General features: G+C 30.3%; 1 protein-coding gene across 1 annotated transcript; it reads right to left on the bottom strand.

Annotated features, from left to right (window-relative positions):
• Positions 1-1249: 1249 nt before the first annotated feature.
• LOC100162898 lies at positions 1250-21085 on the bottom strand. The gene is made up of 4 exons (XM_001948673.5): positions 20894-21085; positions 7822-8253; positions 7145-7330; positions 1250-2777 (listed from the first exon to the last, which is right to left on the bottom strand). The coding sequence occupies exons 1-4, from the start codon at positions 20906-20908 to the stop codon at positions 2364-2366; spliced, it is 1047 nt and encodes a 348-aa protein (XP_001948708.1). The 5' UTR covers positions 20909-21085; the 3' UTR covers positions 1250-2363.
• Between the last annotated feature and the right edge of the window lie 1826 nt (positions 21086-22911).

The following is a 22911-nucleotide window of genomic DNA, read 5'->3' as shown; positions in this document are numbered from 1 at the left end:
TTATAATATAGGTAAATATGTATATATTGTATTTTATGTTAATTTACATTATTATTATTATTATTATTATTATTATTATTATTCTACAACCGAGCGCGGAGTAAGGGTGCACATATTAAACGTATCGTTCTTTCGTGAATAAAATTACGCACCGTTAGCAACCTAGGCCCAGGGGCGATTGTAATTTCGAGGAAAAAATATTCAACAGGTTTATTGTAAAGCTACGCCCGGTTTTTTTTTAGGTAAAAGTTTGAAATGTAAGCTCAGCCCGAATAAAAATAATTCTAACGCTATTAAATGAGGTATCCATTACCTATTTGTTTTTTTTTTTAGAATTTTATAACATAATATGCAGTATTTATTTTACTATGAAAATTTGCCATGAAACTGTTAAGGGCCGTGATGTTCACCATGTAATAAATTTAAATAACTGTAAAAAAATAAATGAAATTTTTGTTATTTTATAATTTTCCTTGAGAAATAATAGATTTATGAGAAATTGTATATATGTATATATACAAATAAAATATATACATAGATGATTTTTATAGTAATAAAAAATCTATGATTTAAGTTTAATACATTTTTACAATAAGAGCAATATTTTAATAATTATACACAGAAAATAACAAGCAACCCCATTTTGTAATCATTTAACCACTTTGCGGTACGCAAAGAGGGTGAGTACCTAATCAAGACCAAATTTCACCAAAATTACTTTCTCATAGTAATGAACCAAATAATGAGCAGGGCCGCAGGGGATGAGAAATCATAAACTCGGTAGTTCAAAAATAAGGGTTATCCTAATGGTGAAATTATCTTGTTTCAATGGTAAAAAAGTTCGTAGTGGTGGAATTAAAAATATCAATACCTACTTTATACTTTATCAAAAACTATCTCCTGCTTCTCACCATTTTAGAAAAAACAATTATTTTACAACAATAACCCTCTCATGCTACCTAATGACTATATAAATTATAAATACAAAGATGAAAGAACCATAAGAATTTTTAGACGAAGCTAGTTCGTTTTTACACGCATATTGGTAGTTACCTACCTGTTTTCGACTTTCCGTAATTAGGACTTACCATCAAGTTCACGCACAAGAACAAAATAACTTATCCAGACAAATTCTGGCTCTGAACTCCTGAAGAGCACTCAATATTCATTATATCATAAATGAATGATTATTTTAAATCATATATTCATATTTGTGGGTATTTAAAATTTAAATACTTATTGGAAAATGTAGTATTGTAGTTAAGTGTATTTTTAATCATTAGTTTGCATGTAAATAGTAAGACAAAAATTCAAAATGATCGTACGTATACATAATATCAAGTATTTCTATATTATATATTTAAAAAAAAAACAGTCTACTTTTTCGTATATAATATAAAATAATTGGGGCGTATACATAATCATCTTACGTACATTAATATCTACACTAAGTTATATTTTTATCTGTCTAAAATAATTTAAAAATAAAAATTGATCTTTTACAAAAAAAAAACAATAAACTAGTGAAGCGTCAGGCAGGCGTGACACCGAGGTGGCAGCGGGTCCTATAATATTATATTAACGTTAAAATTACACCTAATATTATTTATTTAAAAAAAAAAACAAGTCATCGTATTACAGTCAGTGCTCAAATTGGAGGGGAGGACGGAGCTTCTTTGCTATTTGTTTTTTTTTTTAATTTTGAGAGAATCCCTTTTTTGCATTATATTTAATAAAATATTCAAATCATTTAATTCATGATTTATACAACCGTTGTATAAAAGGTATTATAATTTATTTAAAATAATAATATGGAATAAGAAAAACGTTAATTCGTTTTGATTGCTCATATCCACATCTATGGAGGGATCCATTTTACGCTGCAACTTTCATTATTTCAGGATATACTAACGTTTTTAAAAATATTTTTTTCACATAATTAAAGCGTTACACAACAGCATTTTTGAAAAGAATTATATTTTTTATCGATATTATTTTTTAAGTGATTTTCTCTTTTGTATGACAACATACATTAATAGTGTCTTACGTTAAATGGACCAGCCGGTAAACTGGCGTACTCGCATAATATATTGTAATTACTGCGCGGGTTTGATACGGTGGCGTTCATCAATTTCAAAGGAAGCTATTTTTTTTCCAGTCTAAAATGAGAGTGTACGTCCCTTAATTTAATTTTCCTATTCGAGCACTGATTACATTTCAGTTTCCGATACCGTCATTGATAAAATATTAAAAATAATAATAATAATAATAATACAAATAATACGCTGCAGTTGGGGAGGGATATCGCGATGCATACAATAATATCATATTATACGACGGGGCGCGCGTGCACTGCAAACGCCTCAGAAGCGATCGTCGGCTGGAGGCGCCACGGCGGTCTTCCGGACCACCGGTTTCCGCGCCCTGTTCTTGGCCATGCCGTTCAGGTTGATCGTCTGTCCGTTGGCCATGACGTACTGGTTCTTGGTGTAGTCAATGTAGCCGTACGTGTCGCTGGCCTGCGCCTCCTGCACCGCCGACGAACCGGCGCCCGACTGCTGTTGCTGCGGCGCCGTCAGCGGCCGCCTGTCCTTGTCGCACGGTATGCCCGACTGGTACGAGTACTCGCGCTTGACGCCCTCCGGGTCCACGTAACCGTACTTGCCGCGGGTCACGCAGTCCACGCCGATGGTCTCCTCCTTGAACGTGCCGTCGTCGTTCTCGAAACCCCAAGTGATGCTACCGTCAGGGTTGTCGTCTCTGTACCGCCTCAACACCTGAAGCGTATAGGTAAAAATCATTGGTATCAGCTGGTATGTTACGTAAAATAATGTCATACGGTAAATCGTTATATAATTGTATTATTCACATCATCTTCACTCGTCGCACATCGTTATCGTGTATGTGTGTGGGCGCAGAAATTGTCACCCCCGGGTGACAAATTTTAGCTATACCCGGAGGAGGGAGGGGGTGATTGGGTCAATGTACTAAGGCTACAACTAAGGTTGGGCCCTAGGGTCTGGACACGGCGATGATTATTCGCATGTGAAATTCGACGAGCGGACGAGGTGATTATCGCTCCGTCACCCTCAGTACGACCAGCGGCTTGATCACGTGACGGATTCGTTCAATATTTTCCAACGTTTTAAAATAATTAGGGCAAGATTATTTATATAAATTCTTTATAGTCCTATCTTGTGGGTTGAGTTCGAAAATCTATAAATTCGAACTAGATTTGTTGAATATCAATGAAAAAACGAAATTATTATTATCATTATAATATAATTTAAGATTTCATTAAGTTAATTAACAATCTATTTTTGAGCAATGTATAATTCTTTTGAACCTTTTAAATATATTTTTATGTTTGGTTTGGGTTTGGGCTTGAATAAACAATTTTTGAACCTGAGTTCGGTTCAGGTTCCTAGTATACTACTATAATACTATAGTATAGTATGACCATCGGCCAGTTATCATTTTTCCGAGTTTATTTATGACGCATACAAATAATAGTTCAGTATCGCTGGCCACAACTGTCAGTTCTAACAGTAATTTATTAATAATATTATTCGTTGTGTTTAATTAGATAAGTAACTAATAGGTATTGCCTAAGAAATCAATCCACTCCATTTGTGGAGGATCGCTTGTTACTTTCTTTTTAGAACTGAAAATTCTTTGTACGACCTTAATTTACTTATTTATTATTAATTCTATGAACTTGTATTTTGCACAATTTTAATTTTATCCGAGGGCTGTGGCTGTAATTAAAAACTATCAAAATGTATTGTAAATTATGACTCGAGCTCCTCAGTTTTTGACGCATTTCCAATATTTTTTATTTTTATTGTTTTATTTATTCTAAAATGATAATTCATTACAATTATGGCTCTCTCCCTTTCGCTGTGTAGCAATATATTATAACTTGCTGACAATTTTTTATAAATATTATAATTTATTATTCTATTATACAATTAGATATTATACTATACTTTACGAACGCTTGCAAAACTCCCTGTAACAGAGTTATCGACTTTGTTACTTCCAATCACTATTTTATTTATATAATTATCGTCAATCGATAACTTCAGATGACATTGTGCTAAGATCATATAACATATTTCACACGATAATCGTCCACTGCATGTCTGCATATATCGCTGTACATTTCATAACTATGTTTTTAAAATAATTTGGGAAATAAATCACTGCAGGTTGCGAATGAATGCGGAAAAATGGGAATAAATAAAATTGGCAGCGAAACAGGATACGACCTCGTGCAACAGCTTATATAGTCGGTCGGTGCGGCGGCGGGATAAACATAAAATTTTTCGAAGTAAGTACGTACCTAGTTCGTATTTCACACGCTTTGCGGTTGTTGTCTTAGCTAACAATATATACAGTTTAATAATGTAGGGTTTGCGGCGAAACTGCAGGAAACGTTAAGATCATAATATAAAATATATAGTAATATTATTGTCGAGCTTCAAATTATCATATTATTTTTATATTTAAATTTTTAAGTTTATAATAATAATATGATATTATACACGCGATAATAACCACCAATCGCATCGACCCCGTTGGGGATACATTTTCAAAGAAAGCGCAACTTTTATTCTCGTGCACGTGGTTGATCAAGTCTGTTTTGGCTTTCACAGTTTCGCATATATTATAATACCTGTATATAAACGACACGTGACGCGTCACGCGTGACATAATAATGATATTATTATAACAATACAATTATCAAGAACCAAAAAATATGTGTTATATATTCCTCCCACACTTCCTTGTCAGTTGTTTGGATCACGTGTAATGCACTTTAGTTATTTTGAAGTCGTTTTACACCGTCTGAATGTCTGATGGATAGTCGTAGGTTCGACACGTTAGCTTACCGATTATATTATGTATAGGTAGGTACCTAATATTATATCTTATAAGTCACTAGTAAGTACGTCAGTTAATCGAATGTGAATGTAAATTCGAAATTATACTTTCTCAATATATTTTTATCAGTGATATAGAAATTTAATTTAATTTGTGATTTATGTTATATACAATATATATACATCTATATACTTGTATACCTACGCACGTCGTATATATAATATAATATTATGTATTACACTACCTATTATATAATAATATAATATTATGATCTCATACAGATATCGCGAATAATACAGGAATACACTTAATTTTTTATAACAAAATAATTGTGCAGTTGTAGCCAGTCGGTAACATATTAAGCTAAACACTCCATTATAATATAGACATCGCATATAATTAGTAATTACTAATTACACAATTTTTTTTCTTCGGGTCAGTATTAATGTTTTCGTTGGCAATTATAAATGTATGGTACATTATATAATGTACGAGCTGTGCAATATCGTTATTTAATTTAGATTCTGTTTCTGATTATTATTTAATATAGCCATTAGTTCCCTACCTATATAATATAAATAAACATTCTCTTTTATCATTTTTTTATAAAAATCTTTGATATTGTACCTTTTAATTAACTCATCTTGTATAAATTATTCTTATCGATTATTTTTTTTATAAACTATGGCGACGGGAAAATAGTAAAGACCTACTGAAATCATTAATTTTTAAAACCGTTCAGACAAACACGCGTGCATACCATAAATGAGTATATATTTATGTATAATAATCAATGGCCCACACAAAAAAATAAACGAATTAATAACTAATATATACCTATTTTATGTTTTTTTAAGATCAAGTAATAATAATTCAAATATGAAACATTAAACTGTATTATAATGATTAATGTTCTATTGATATATATTTATATTGATATATATATATATTTATTTTTGATTATATGCTTTCGCAAATGTTATGAGTTTCTCCGTTATAACGAGGTGTCATATTTATAATATTCACTTGAATGTGGTTCATTCTTTTTGATTTCAAATCGTTAGTTTATATTATACATCTATCCAACACCGACCGTATTTAACAAGTATTCATATTACGTACTTTACCAGCTACACCGCAAATGTATTTTTATATACTCGTAAAAAGGTCAGTGTTGTATGCTATATCTATTGAAAATGTAGTTTTATTCATGATTTATTATCGTTGAAAGGTAATTATTTTTTTTTTCACTTATAAGCCACGTTCATATTTAGATATCATTAAAAAAATGATTTTTGTTTTTACACTGTAACTAGTGCCACTGAGTACGCCATATCCTACCTATATAGCATTATTGTTAATCGTTTTGTTCTCGTCGAATGGGTTTCGAGCGCTTCAGTGCGTCATTGTATATTTGAAAAGTCTTAACTAAAGGTACACTACCCTAATACTATCTATATATATTATATGTAATGTACATCATGTGTAGGCTTATTGTTATTTTAATATATTACGAATAGAAAACGCGTAGACAATTTAAATAAACTGGTTTTGAATTTCTATAATATAAATATAATCTGTTATATAATCGACATAAATCGTACATTAAATACAAATGCAATTTAATGACGAGCGATCGTAATCATTTTTGTCTTCGCATTCTACCGTTGATACTTCGATATGGTATAGTGCCTATATAGTATGTTTACCATAGTAAAATAGTCACTTCGATGAAAACATATTATCTTATTTATTTGCAGCACTAGATGTACTAAGAGCCGAGTTGTATCTGCACAACATACGAGGGCACGACGTTTGAAAAAATATATGGACAGTTGTAGTCACGAATATGCGTCGGAGGAAACGTGCTGTTTATAGGATTTTATCTGAGTGAGTGAGTGATTGAGGAAGTATAAGTAAAAGGCGACGTCTGTAATAAACCTATATTATTATTACGCTATTTCAATGAGTCCGATGACTTGGATTAAAGCAGTTGTCAGAAGAGAGTATATTTAATGACAACTACAGCAGTTCGAGATAACCCATTCCCAAGGCTTTATGTGGAGAAATACTATAACACCAATTCCCAGTAGTAGATTTGTGATAATAAATATGTGATAACGTCTCGGCGTAACGATGACGAAGTACCTACATATAGTCTCTAGAATGATGTAAGTCCAGATTTCTACGGGACTAATATATTGTGTCCAATGTCTATTCATATTGAGTAAAAAATCAAAATTAATTATTACGGTACCTGAGACACTGGCTTCTTCGCCCGCTGTTTGTCTGCAGACTCGGTTCGCTCGAGTTTTATTCTTTGCATGGTTTCCGGAGATTTAGAAACAACTTCCGTTTCTTCGGTGACTCGTACGCGTTTCACCGGTCTCTGCACGACCTTCCTAACGAAGTTCTGTTGAGGTTCAATGGGTTGTATCTGTGGCTAAATAATATAATTAAAATCAAATTACGGTGATGAGCTTTGATTATTATTATAACCCATTTATTGTAGGTACATTATAAATCTATATTATATTTAATATTATAGGTTCGCAATAGCAGTGGAACACTGCATTTACGGATATATTCGGGTAAAAATATAAAATTATAGATAGAACTGAATAGTTTGGACTATTTTGAGTTTTATGAAAATATATGATTACTTTTAATAAGACTCTAATAAAATAATACTGCAACTTTTAATAACCATATGACGTTTTTAATGCTTTTTCAATATTTAGAATCACGTAAAAATGTCAATAATCGACCAGATAATATTGTGGACCTGCAGGGCGTTATAAATTATATAGAAATTTATACCTATCCAGATAAACCAAGTTATTACAAAAAAACCGTACTAATGAGTATAATAATAATAATAATATAATATAATGTAAGGCTCTGCAGCTGAGTTTCTATATTTCCTATGTATACCTGTGGCCGGAATCCGGGGAACTGTTTTTCAGGTTGAGGTTGAATCCTGTCAATGTGTTGTTGTTGATGTTGAACCCTGTCGACTTGTTGCTGCTGTGTCCTCTCAAACTGGTGCTGCGGCGCTTGTCTGGTGGGTTGGGGCGCGTCGTCCACCGCCGCCACGTCAACATCGACGTTTTCAACTGGTCTCGGCTGGAACGTCTGCTGCGCCACCTGAGGCTTATTCGGCTCCTGTCCGTCCAGACTGAACCCTCGGCCTCTGTACAGGGGCAAAGAGACCCTGCGGAACGGCTGCGGCACCTGTTGCTGTGGGTCCAAGTTCAGCTGAGCGATGCCGCGACCCTGCACAGAAGGTCTGGTGAACGTCGGCGGGACGGGGCGTTGCTGGCCCAACGCCACTGTCACCATTAAGGAAGTGGCGACGAATAAGGTCTGAAACAGACAAAACTTTTGAATTCCCGTAATCATTTTCAAAAGTACCAATATATCAGGGGTGTCCAATTATCGTAAGACACAAAACATATTTACTAATATAATAATAGGTATAGTAATATGAAGACAAAATCATCCTATACAAAATGTAATCCGCCATTATTGTAGGTACGCGTTATTATAATGCTTAGCATTCTATATTATATTATCTTATTTACGATGATTGAGAACCTTTTTTCCCTGCTCTTAGCTCTTGCATATTTTAGATTATATACTGTGCGGCTCGTCACTCTCTTACCGCTTACCACCCCTATCCCCTGGTATATATTGTTTCGTAGATTATAAACAACATTAGCGGTGGTTGTACACTGCAGCGTGTATAATTTTATTGCAATCCCCATCACCTGCAGCTGTCTACCGTAACGCAAAATTTGATCAACTATATTATTATTATATACCTACTATATACCTATTATATGCCTACTATATACCTAATACCTATTATATACGATTTCACGTTATACGACTCAACGTATATCAGAATAATAAAGTGCGAGTACAAAAATATAATTCACACAGCAAACTGTTTGGTTTTATAGCAATCATCGAAGCTGCGCTGCAGGCTGCAGATTCGAAACATATTATTAAATAGGTACCTGTTATATTTTTATTTTATTTTTTATTACGAATAAAACACGAACACTAGACATTAGGTAATACTATTATTTGTCAGTGATGAGTGTGAGCATGTGAATGCTCGTGGGTTATGCATATTATTATACTGAATCTCATTCACACTAATATTAGTTATCTCTGTCTGCATCTGCGTAATATAACAACAAAAGTGTAGGTATTCCGTACTTCTACTTCTACGGCTCTGTGGTTAAGTTTAGACCCTAAACTTTAAGCCAAATGGATCTATTACGTTTTACAAAGCAGGATATTTCCTGCGCATTCTCGTGATAGTTTTTTAATATTTAAATTTTTATCAAGATAAACATGTTTTAATCATTAACAACTTTTTGTAAAATTTAAATAGGTACCTATTAAAAAGCTAGCAGCTAATATACACGTTTCACAGGAAATATTCTTTTTTATAAAGCTATATAAAGGTTGTACGGAATACTTTTGTTGCTATGTATTACTCGTAACTTTGCGAGACAGGTAGAAAAAAACGAATATTATGGTGTTGTGGCTCCTTAATATTATATAATAATATGGTTTTATTAATTATTTAAAATAAATTCGTTACGAGGAAAATCTATGGATGATAAGATCGTTAATATAATACTATCAAAATGCACAACTACGTACACGATAGTTGATTATTAGTGATATATATTGCCACATTGGGTAACTAAAACGTTTTAAATATATTACGGATTATTACGTGTGAGATATAATATACATTATGCATAGGTTATGTGTGGTGACTGATAATGCATAGGTAAATGTGTTGTTTCTGAAACTCTAGTTATTATTATTATTTATAAAGATAATTATATATACATCGAAAATTCGAAAAATATTCTAACATTTATGTTAATGGAGAAAAAAAAACAATACAATTTCTAAGTCGACGACCTGTTTAATATGACTCGTCGCGTCGCCTCTGTCGGACGAATGTGACAAGACGGTATTCGTGGTGAATTCTTTCTACCGAGGTTTTTTTTTTAACCTTAATACACCAAAGTGAGAACAGAAAAAAAAATGATTCATTGAAACAATGCAGTCACGTCCGCCACGTGCCTGTTTCCTGGCCATTAACGTTACGATGATATCCAAGTGCATATTATAGTATGTGTATATAGGTAGGTATATTTTATGATTCGTCTGTCGATGCGTGGTTACAATTTTTTTTCTAAAAATATTTTTCAATTACTTGTGTCGATGGAATACGCAAGCTGCCTAAATTTTCGTAACACAATATTATATGATATGTTTATATATAACAATGATTAGCCGATACCTAGATACGTATATTTGAATGCACCGAAGAAGACTTGCGCGATGACGGTACAACGACCTCTCACGTAGCGGGTGGTTGACCAATTGGTCCGACTACGGTCATTGTATGTATATTATATATTATAGATTAATGTCTTATAACTTATAAGTAATATCGTGTATAACATATTATATATATATATGTGTAGATACTAGACTGTAGATTGCATACCTGTATATATATATATACCTACAATAAATAGCCTCGGGTCAGTGTTATTTTTCTACTTGTATTGTTATCCTTTACAACCGAGCGTGCGTAATTAACGGCTTACATAATAAGATTCATTTAAAAGACGAAGATAGGATGCCCGCGGACACACGTAAAATATTATATGATATAATAATATTAGTGTATGACGAGTAACGCGGTAAACGAAATGGAAGAGCTAGTCGTAGAGGGTTGTACGTTTCCACTACCACAACGGCCCAACCCCTGTATACGACTATTTACGATTAATCATAGTTGTACAAATATGGTATAGCAGCGTAGTATAATAATTTGTACCGTGGTACAATATGGTATACCTATATAAATACACATACATTTATACAGATATTAGATACTGTACGAAAATTCTAAAGAGATGCAAAATATGAAAAGATAATCATTTCGATGACCATAACATATTATATGGTGATACCCCATCAAAGTCGGATATAATTATCGACACCTCGTCATAATATAATATAGGTACCGCGGAACCTCTCGCTATTTGTTTGGGCATGTATATATTAATATATTATGTCATATCGTGTAGGTATTAAATTATATTAATATAATATATTTAAACGTCTTTGGTTCTCTATTTTTGGCAAAGATCGACGGGAATATTTCACACGCGACGATTTTGTCACAACGTCATGATATTTTTATTATTATGTTAGGTATTACGTATAGGGTTAGAACGGTTGTTTATTATACAGCGCGTGACGATCGCACCATGCGTAGACACCATCGGAATCCGATAAAATATATTATAATATTACAGTTTTTCAGCCCGCTGAAGCACGTATTCACGGTTCAGACCTACCAAAATGTTTTCGAAAAATCTTTATTCCGAAACGGCAATGTAAGATTATTTTTTTAATTTTATTTGAAATATATATTTTTTAATTTTTTACTTATTTATAGGTACATTTTGAAATTGTATTTTATATGGTATATATTGTTTTAAATAGGTTTTGTTTTTATTTAAAAGAAATAAATAACCAAAATAGTAAGTTAAATATCTTAGTTTTTACTAATATTATGTACCTACATTAGTTTCCAGTTAGCAAATTATATTCATACGATATTCTATACCTAATACCTAGGCTTATAGTATTTTGTATAATTTAATAATTGTATTTAATAATGTAATATTTTATACTTTATTATATTAATAATGTATCAACACACCAATTGCAATTATTACAGCAGACTAAACGTTAATGACAATATAGTTGCAGGTAAATAAATCACCAAATGTATTCTATATCGTGTACTATATACATTACCTATATCTAAATTCATATTATTATGTAGTTTCATGTATAGACATTCTACATTACCGCGGTTATAACTCATAACCCATCGAATAATTTTTTTTTATATATGTACCTATTCATTTATTGAATTATTTTTTTATATATATTTTTAATTTACCACTTGTACCTATATTGCATTTCGAGTACATTTCTAAAAATATCTTTATTTTGCATGGTATTATATTGTGTTTTAAATCTATTTAGTTGGTACCTACATTTTTATATTTTGAAAAATAGAGTATTGAACTATTTTGGACAACCCTGCCAACAAGTGCACCGTCGCACGTCTACACTTTAACCGCCTATACATTATTATATACCTACATAAAGCTATATGTGACGTAAGGCAAGTATTATGTACCGCCTGCACCGATGCCGACGACGATCGATTATTGTTATTATTCCGAATCCGTGCGATCGATTTTGTCCTATACCATATATGTATACATTTTTTTTTTTGTATACGTATATAATTATTATATTGCAGCATTCCACGTTTGGAATACCAAAATCGACGTCGTCCCGCACTGTTACGCGCCGGATGCGTTCCAATAATATTATTATTATGAGTTTAATGCGTTGGTTTCACTCGAATTTTTTTTCCCCCCGTTAAAGCATGCTCTCGGTCGCGGGAGTTGACTGCAGTGGTTGGGCAATACCTATTATATTATACGTAAATATTGTAGTCGTTTATCTGCACATTATAAGAGTCCATAAAAAATTACCTACAATTAATAGGTACAATATACTGCAGTCGAGTCTCGATAACTCGATAATCTCACGAACTAAAAAAAAAAAAAATAACACCCCTTTAAGTGTTTTTAAGTTGTGTTTGAGGTATCTATATAACTCAAAAAATACACAAGTCATATTTATTTTTATTCGCCTTGAGATTCGTGTTATCGAGACTCGATTGTATAATGTTGTGTTTTCGTGTACCTATTAACATGATATGAGTCGTTTGATATACCTATAGGTATACGTTTATATTATGACGTGGCTTATTGATGTAAACATTTTAAAAGTTAAATCATTAGTTTCTGTAGTTTATTCAAATATAGTTTTAAAGTTTGGGTGGGAAACGGATCGAAGATTGTAATGTATCTAATATAATATTAATATATATACATATATATAAATAAATATATGTAATATATAATAATATATACTTTGGTGGGGCGTAGTTATACGAGGACACACTGCTCGACAAGACACCCTATCGTATACATATTATATAATATGGGTAACAGCACCGAACTATAAAAAAAATACACCTCACCGATGAATGACGACTTTTACTTATATTATGGTTATATATATATTATGTTTATGTACAAGGGCATCTTTTTCATATGATAATAATGTCAATAATATTAGATTATATCTCGATCGAATATTATTTATATATTACAGTAGGTAATCATATTAAACTCGGCTTAAAATCTTATAGAATAGGTATAAGAAGTTTAAAGCACATCTTCAGATTATATTGCGGATAATTATCGTTTTCAATGCCGCGAAACAATTTTTGGTTCAGGTGAAATGTCCATTTCGTGCTAGACGCAAGTGATTAGCTATTATCGATCAAAAAACAGATTTTTTTAAAATCAACAAAATTTAAATCGCTGAATATAAAATTTTAATTTGTCACCGAAATTAAATTTGGAATGAATACAGCATTCCAAGCTTCAATTTTTATTTTTAAATTGCAACATACACGTTTAAAACATAAACTAATCTAAATATTATGTTATTAAAAGAGAAATGGTCGCGATTATTGCTGTAGAAGCCAGATTGGAGGTCATCGCGTTGGTTCAATGTTAATAATTGACGAGCGTATCACAAATATAATACGTAAAATACAATTTAATCTAATGGCTAGTACAATAAATTACAATTAGTATTCAGATCAACGACGATATGATATCATCTTGACGATCTGACTGGACTTACTATATATAGTAACTCGAAAGTTTCTTACTTCTGTAAAGTACTTTAAAGTCTCTTAAGTCCTAGTCCAAAGGATTAGAACAAAACGTGAGTACGATAACAAGCTGCAGTTATAATAATGTAATAATATACACTTCTCAAGAACAAGTTTCAGCGTAATCTGGCAATTACCATTTGTATATATCATATACCATATACCACTCGTACATTTATATTGTATACACCTAAGAAATCCAACTGGACACGATTCACGCAAATAACTTCCTTCACGCCACCACGCCACCTCAGTGACTTATTACTATAGGTACCTACAGTAGAACGATTCCTCTATAATATTATAATGATTGCCTAAAAAAATTGTATTTTCCGGACGAATTATTATAATAGACTATAGGTATCTAGCGACTTGCACCTAAGACTCTCCGGTTAGTTGATACACTCGTACCATATATAAGATGCGTAATTTCAAATTATATTTTTATTACGAATATGTGTATGCATGCCACAAACCCTGTCTTATCCATTTTTCATGCCTACCAATTTAAGAAGTGGGCCAAATCACAATAAAATTGGTTTTTACATACGAAAATTTGTATATCTTACGCGGTCCAGATATACGGCACCGGTACCGACCTATTATATTGTGTACGTTTTCGATTCATTTTAAGTCCAAGCCGCACCTAACAATGAGTAAGTATACTTGCTATATATACAGCAAACCTACCTGGCCACCTAAATATATATATATATTATATAAAACTGCCGAACGCGTATTTATTATTATATTAATTATATATGCCATTTGTTTGCTGCAGTTATTTCGCAGTTTCTAATATACTATGTTACGTGCGAAGATAAAATAATATAAAATTCGTCCACTAAATTCCGTCGAACTTTTCGTCAATATAATGTTTTTGTTGCCTATATATTCTATGCTCTGCATTAAGACCAACAATTTATGATCGCTAAATATTGTAACGCTGCAGCAAGGTCAGCGTTGACTTTCCATTTACTAAAAACGACATGCCGCCCAGTGCAGCTGTGTATAGTGTATTAGTGTATACATAATGTGTTTGGTATTTAGCATGTGTTATATCGTAATCGAACCAATTTATAGTTATATAGTATATCATCATAATGTTATTATAATAATTATCATGCCATTATTGCGATTTGTCGAGAATAAATTATCCGACCACTTTTCGTTTTTCATTTAATACCGTTCGTTAACAATTTTAAATAAAATGTATACCTACTTTCAATCGTCGTTATTTGACTACTCTGCATGTCTACTATGATATTGTGTTTTACAGTTGTTGATATTCCCAATATTTAACGATTTATTTTTTATAACATTGAAAACGAATAAGGGAAGATTTTATAGATCATTGTTTGCGTTTAAAGCTAGAGAAAAGATATTATATAATTATGACGTGGGTAGGTAAGTATTCCATAGATACGTGGATTTAAACTACAAAACGTACAATATTATGTTATACTCGGGCTCAAAAAATATTTATTCGGAAAAAAATGTATTTATATTATTAACAGTTATTTATCGAATACAAAGAGTTTATTTTTTGAAAATGATAAATGTAATTTTTCAAATATCAAATGTTCTGGTATTCAATTTTTATAGAATATGAGAATAATATAGAATATAAATCAATTTATCTAACCGATATCACAGATACTTACTGTAATAGTTACACACAAGATGCATAATATATGTATAATACATCATGTATTTATGATTTTGTAAAAACAATACGAAACCTGATAATCATCATGGGTGGAATTAACACCAGGAACATTTCAACCTGACATTTTAATAAGAGTGTTGTTGATTATATTGATTAGATAACAAAGCAATCGGATGGTAAAGCTTAGTGCGATCTAATAATGCAATAATTATTAAGCCTCTTTTACGTGATGTTCAACTGTCCAGCGATCAGCTTACAGTGTAAGCGCAGGCTCAGTTAGCTAAATCTAAATATAACTTTTAATTTGAAATATAATGCGATTTGTTTAACTACACCTTTAACATTTAATATTTATGAAAATAGTATTACCATCGCGACCATGGGCATTTTCAATAAATAATAACAAAAACTCGTTTCAAAATTAAAAAGCTCTAATTATAATCATACAAATACAATAGAGGTATGTGCCTTTTTCAATTTACAGAAATCGTTCGGTTTGTTTATGTACCTATGAGTTTTTTGAACTCTATATAAATTATAATATAATATTATTATGTTTAACGTATAGGTATATGCTATTTTGTAGACGGTTTAATTTATATTATTTTCTACCGTAATTACTAAACCGTTAAACCACTACCTACCGTGTGTTAAACAGACCGATGTGTTTGTGGTGTTATGATAATACAAATTTATATAATATAAAACTATAAAAGTTATATCGTTTGGAATGTAATTCGCTTAAAAATATACTGCGTACTATACTTATATGGCAGATACATATTATAATACGTCAGCGGAAACTCGAGTAAGAACACTAAATTATCGATTTGAACTACACATATCGAGTATTAAATTTTTTAACAAACGGAATAAATTTCTAAATTTCTCTCCTATCTACGTACAATTCTGTATTGCAAATTTAACACGATTCAGAGAGTCGTTCACTAATAATTTTTAATTTAATAATATTGAAGAATAATAAAATTATTATATACTATTTTATAACGATTACTGATGAGGTACTGATATAATATAATATAATATATTACATTGTATCTACTACCTACATTAATATGCATAATAATATTCATATCATCGCTCATCACAAATTATTTGCCTTAAACTATATTAAGTTCAGAATCCGTACAAAAATATTTTGTTTAACATTAAATCTCTTTCGATTATAAATTCATAATTTGATAATATAACCTTGATATACATTACATTATATATACATTATAGTATTATACATATATTATACTTCAAGTATACAGAAAACATTATGTTTAAACGTTTATAGTTCAGATATATTTATATAGTACAGGTATGTTTATGAAAAAGTGCATAATAATATAAGGAATATTTAACGTTAAAAGTGCAGTTTTGTAAACACGCAACAACACGTGTACGATGCATGTAATAATGTATATTTTATATTTTATGCATGATAATAATTATTAACTGAAAAATTCTATTAAATAATAATAAAAACACCATGCATATATGGAGAACTGTGTTAAATTTGTAGCTTTGGGCGAAAGTAAATACGACTTATACATAGGATATTCGCTCTAGTTAAAAAGTGAATGTGAACCCATTCGGACTGCGACCAAAAACCTACGCAAATGTTATTTAACTCAATCAAAATGATTATATCACGTGAGACGCTCGATAGTTAACCACCTATAATATTGTGATTTAAATATTTTTTTCCGTGAAGCTATATGTTTGGGTAGTACTTTTTTAAATATATTAATTTGATTAAAGTCACCAATTTATTGTTATTTAATACGTTAAGGAAAAATAAGTTCAATACAATAACCTACTTGAATAAAATGTTTATGAAATCGCGATCTCATTATCTATAATCCCTTCAATATAATAATATAAAAGTTTTTTTCTCCTTATTATTTACACGCTGAGGGTTATATTGTACTTTTGTTTTATTTTGTTGTCATATCAATAATATAGTCTTAAGTGTAAAAAATGTCGTTATAAAACGGTAATCCGTCGAATATTTTATTTCGACGGATTTCTAAACAGTGTTATTCATGTTACATAATCATCATATTATCTACAGGTGACTAGTGCCTACATATTATTATTATGACGGCCATCCAGTTAATTATCATCCCGAACAAATTATCGATAATGCGACCGAATCTAGAGCGCTGCATTAAGTGCACTCGTTCTATATTGGTATGACCTATAATGAGAATTTTTTTCCCTCGCCAGTCGAAAATATTGAATTTCGTGACCATTTACAATCGCCAACGGGACTTGCTCGTCCGACGTGTATGTAAGTACACGGCTAATACCCTGCCTATGTAACAATATCAATATTAACACCTTCGTCTCAGTCCATGTATAGTTGACGTATGTAAAACAGATTATAACGATGACTACGTTTTTCGAAATAATTGAAATTTATACGCCGTAAGCTACCTATGCTTATGCAGTACTTAAATATTAATACGATTAGTCGCCAATTTATTGTTATTTAATACGGTAGGTGTTTATAAGGATAAATTAAATAGGTTTTATAATTCGACAACACTTATTACAGACCATTTATTTTATTTGATAAATTTCTTTACCGATTTGGTACGATTTTATTTTAAACACGTGTATTTTTTAATTGATCAATAACCTACTGAATAAAATGCCTGTGTTCGTATATAACCCTTCCAATAATAATAATATAAAGGTTCTATTCTCCTTATTGTAAACCGTAGTTTACACGCTGAGTATTGTTTCCATTTATTTTGGTATTGAACAGTCTTGAAGTGTAAAAAATATTGAATTTCGTGACCATTTACAATCGCTAACGGGACTATTGCTCGTCCGGCGTGTATGATATTATTATATGAGTACAGCTAGTACCTACCCGTATAAAAATATATCAATATAAACACTTTAGTCTCAGTACATGTACAGTTGACGTATGTAAACCAGATTATAACGATGACTACGTTTTTCGAAATAATTGAAATTTATACGCTGTGTACACATTATTATAATATATTGTGTGTTTGAATGCGTATTATAGTCCTTATTTTTCTTACATACAATAATAATATTATATATTGCATTGAATTCGCATTTTCAAGGTTGAACGACGTGTATATAATATATATATATTAAAGTATATATTATACATTTATATATATTGTACGCGTATATAGTATATATACGGTGTAAAAAAATAATATAACGAGCCACCAGGGTTGAACGTATATAATATATTTTGCAAAAGCAAAATTGACCTTCGACGATGAAAAGAAAAACTGCGATCGGTCTATTGATATGGTGTACCTATAAAACGCATAGGACATTACACGCTCCTTAATGATGTTTTCATATTTTCTTTGAGTGTGATTACCGAAAATTAATTGACCTCGAATAGCCGTGCCAAGTTCAACTCGTTTGTTTATGTCGATTGAAGTCATAAATCGTTTTAAAATTAATACGCTTGAAACTCATCTATAAATATGTACCAGCAATAATGGTTTTTTTTTTGAGAGAGAGAAACGATAAATTCGCATTCGAAACTATTAGATTTTAAAGTTTTAATTTTTTTCTTTTAACAACTGGAATTTAGTAAATGTACTTAATATAATTTTAGATAAGAGTAAGGGTATTACAATGTATACAGATTGTTATAATTAGTTAACAGTTTTTTATTGTCTACGTTTAATATTAATAAAAACAAAATATTCTTTAATTTCATGTTAATTAATTCATGAAAGATATTTTGTAATTTTAATTATTTTTTTCTTTATGAACAAAATAAACATAATTGTCAGTTGTATAATCCTTATGTCTATGTGAAACTAGCATGAGTAAATCAAAACAATACAATTAAATGTGAATATTATTTTAATATTTTTCTTTTTTACTTGGGAATTTCTTTAAAATCTAATACATAAAACATTAATATGTTAACTGACTTAACTGTTAATTCGTTGAGATAGGCGGATACTAATACAAATGAATAGAATTGAATTAGAAGTTGTATATATTTTGAACCTGCCTATATAGGTACATATATATTTTTTATAAAAACTTTTATTGGCTTGTTTCCAGATATAATTTAATATAGGTATGTTTAAAATGTTCAATTTACTAATACACGGGTAGTTTTTAGTTAAGTCATATAGTAATAGTTCTTACAAAAATGAATATGTCACAATGCCCTTTAGAACATTGTATGCATATAAAACATTATAAGTCAGTGATGCGATTAATGTTCAATATACAAATGGGATTTTCTACATGATGTACAGTAGATGCACATTTGTTTACTTTTATAGAAAAAATATATACCCATGCCTATAAATATTATTCCCAGTTTCAATAAATGATAAATTTTATCTCTTATCGAGTTATAATACTTATAAGTAAAAATTACATGGTTTTAGGTTTATAATATAAAAGAACTTTTAAATCTTAAAATTGTCTACTATTGAATTTAAAATTAGTTAAATTATTACAACATAATCCTCGTAGTTTGTAAATTGTACATACAGAGTTATTACCCAAGTATGCTCATCCCACTTTTATCCTTTAATATTGCAATTATTCAAATTCTGATTTTTAAAATAATTTTAAATTTTTAAAAGTATTCTTAAAGATCATGTTTTTAATACTCAGATTTTCTTACCATTTAACAAGTAGTACTCATTTTGGTATAAACCATATTTTTTAACTGTAAATTATTAATTGGATGATTTTTTTTTAAATAGGTACGCATTTAAGTCAAAATTCAAACAAGTAGTTTTGAGATACTAAACTTTATGTACTTTCTATTTACTAAAGACTATGGCTAGTTTTCAACAATGATTTTATATAAAATATTATATATATTTTACTAATTATACTCGTAAAATGTTTACAAATAATAAAATTGTAATTAATTACTATAATTTTAAAATTAACTATCTACTTAAAGTTTAATAACTCAGAAACTATTAGTTCAAATGTCTATTAAATAATACTAATTATAATAATAGTAATAATTTATCATCCAGATAATCACATTGCTAAATACAATACAATTCCCCAACTCACCACTGAGGATATATCCTGTTGGTGATTTATATGCGTGATCTGAAAAAATCATCTCCTTTACAATTTACAATAAAAAGGGTGGTTGTCATTTGATAAGACGATATATAAATTGCATAAAAAAAATCACACAAAATAGTGTGCATATAATTGTGCTAAAATGTATTTCTCGTAATTCGAAGCTGTAAATATATTTTTTTCACGTTAGCAAACTTATAACTAATTATAAAGCTTTCCTATATGGGAAAGTTTTTGTTCAATGCACCTATGATCTACCTATATTACGCGTTAGTTTTTTTTTATCCAAATAATTATTACGTTTGTTAAAATAATAATAATATTGGAGACAAAAATGTATATAGTATTGAGGTAGTACTTACGAATGCAGTGGCCATATTATAAACGCGTGACGTGCTCGGAGAAGACGAAATACGTATAATGTTTTTCGATAGAAGCTGCAGGTGTCCCAACAGGAGTGCAAGTATAAGATATATGTGGCGTGAGAGACGAGATAATGTGCACTGCACTCAGTTAACAGCAACAGACGTGTCAAGACGAGCAGACTGTCGAGACAAGACGTCCCCTACTACTACCTATACATGTTTTCTTCCACAGCGCCATTATTATTATTATCATCATTATTATGATATTGGCTCTATATAAGGGGGTGGAAAAACTTACGTATAACGCGTCCCCGTCGTTACTTCTATATCGATATCGTACGGTTTGCACAAAATAATATAATATAATATTTTTATCATTAAACTATTTTAATACTGTTGAATAATAACTTGTTTCGATATTATTATATTAATACGACGATTGATTTAGTATCAAACATAATGAGGTTTACTTTATTATGAACAAGTTTGATGTGAAATGCGCCCGAGTATATATAACACGGCGGTGAATGGAATGCGTTTTCAAAAGTTGAATACTAATATATACCTACCGACGTACCTGCATAAAAAAATATCGACTCGTTTTGCACAAAGTATTTTGTTTTCCACTGTAATGCGTAAAACTTTACAATATATGAATAAGTAATAATATTGTCATAATTAAACAACAAGTTTTAAAATTGACCATTATTTTGAACTTGTACTTTTGAATTGTTTGCTTAGGTTATACAGATGCGATTCCAGAATATACTCAAAAAATAAAACATCTTATACAGCTTGATTTTTATAGGAGTTGAAAACTCTTATTTTATTTTAATATAAATTACTGTATATTAGTATTAGTGTCGTTTATTCTTATAGCAAAAAAAAATTATTAATTGCTAGTTCTGTTTCCAAACATACAATTGAAAATACATTAAGTATAAGTATAAGTACCTATAGGTATGAGTATAGGTATACCGTATACGACATAAGTATAAGTGTAAGTATAAATAATAATTAATCATATATTAAACACAGTAAAAATATTGATATCTAATATTTTACAAAAACATTGCCGATAAGAGGATGTCACACCCGCATGTGACGTCTCCGTCAAAAACTGTTTTGCGCGGGACAACTTTTATCTTTCTGTGTTTGTAGTAGTGGCTCCAAAATTTCTGAACATATACCCTAAATGTTCAGAAATTTTGGAAAAAATTATCTATGCAACAACATGCCCATATTTTAAATAACATAAATACAATAAAAGTTATTTGCTTCTAAACATTTGTTTTTTTTAGTTTTTTGCTTATAAAAAATGATTGGATAGTGCTATTAAAAAAAGAGCCCGCTGTTGCACAGATAAATTTCTTCTTTACGTGTTGTGAAAATTTGGTAGTTCTACAGCAAATACGGTGCGAGAAAAGTTGTCCGGCGCAAAACATTTTTTCCTTTGTTGTAGGGTACATTTGTAAGACGGAGACAACACACGTGGGTTTGACATCCTCTTAAAGGTCTATGCATTCGTGATGAATAATGATAAGTCTTCACTTTTTAGGAAAGCAAAAAGCTCATATTATATTTTCATCATTATCAATAAAAAATATATTTATTATTTCATGTATTAAATCTATGTATTAAGTGTTAGTCTTTTACATTTTAAAAACAGAAATATGAACAAATTAACTGTAATAAAATATTAATTAGGTACTACTATTACTTATTTAAAAATCTATAAACAATTGAGATATTTATTTTATGATATGTTGAGCCAGTAAATGATATTATGAGATTCATTTTAAAAACGAAGTGTAGAATATTATGGAATAAAAAATAAAAATACATAGGACAGTCCTATACGTATATTATATTCAGTTGTTGTCAATTCCCAACACGTTATAGATTACGGTTGTTTATTAATTTAACGGTATATTTAAAGGGTTATTGAAATGCAATATATGACTATATATTAGCCAAATCAGTCTATATAACTGTTATCATCGTTATACGATTAC

Source organism: Acyrthosiphon pisum, chromosome A2 (assembly GCF_005508785.2).
Source record: "Acyrthosiphon pisum isolate AL4f chromosome A2, pea_aphid_22Mar2018_4r6ur, whole genome shotgun sequence".
Lineage (NCBI taxonomy): Eukaryota > Metazoa > Arthropoda > Insecta > Hemiptera > Aphididae > Acyrthosiphon > Acyrthosiphon pisum.
This window is presented reverse-complemented; position numbering and strand designations above follow the sequence as displayed.

Excerpts from the sequence above, each read along its gene's own strand:
- LOC100162898 (XM_001948673.5), bottom strand. Across the intron at positions 7,331-7,821 it reads TCCCCGGATTCCGGCCACAG|CCACAGATACAACCCATTGA; the intron begins GTATACATAGGA and ends TATATTATTTAG. Across the intron at positions 2,778-7,144 it reads CGAAGAAGCCAGTGTCTCAG|GTGTTGAGGCGGTACAGAGA; the intron begins GTACCGTAATAA and ends TATACGCTTCAG.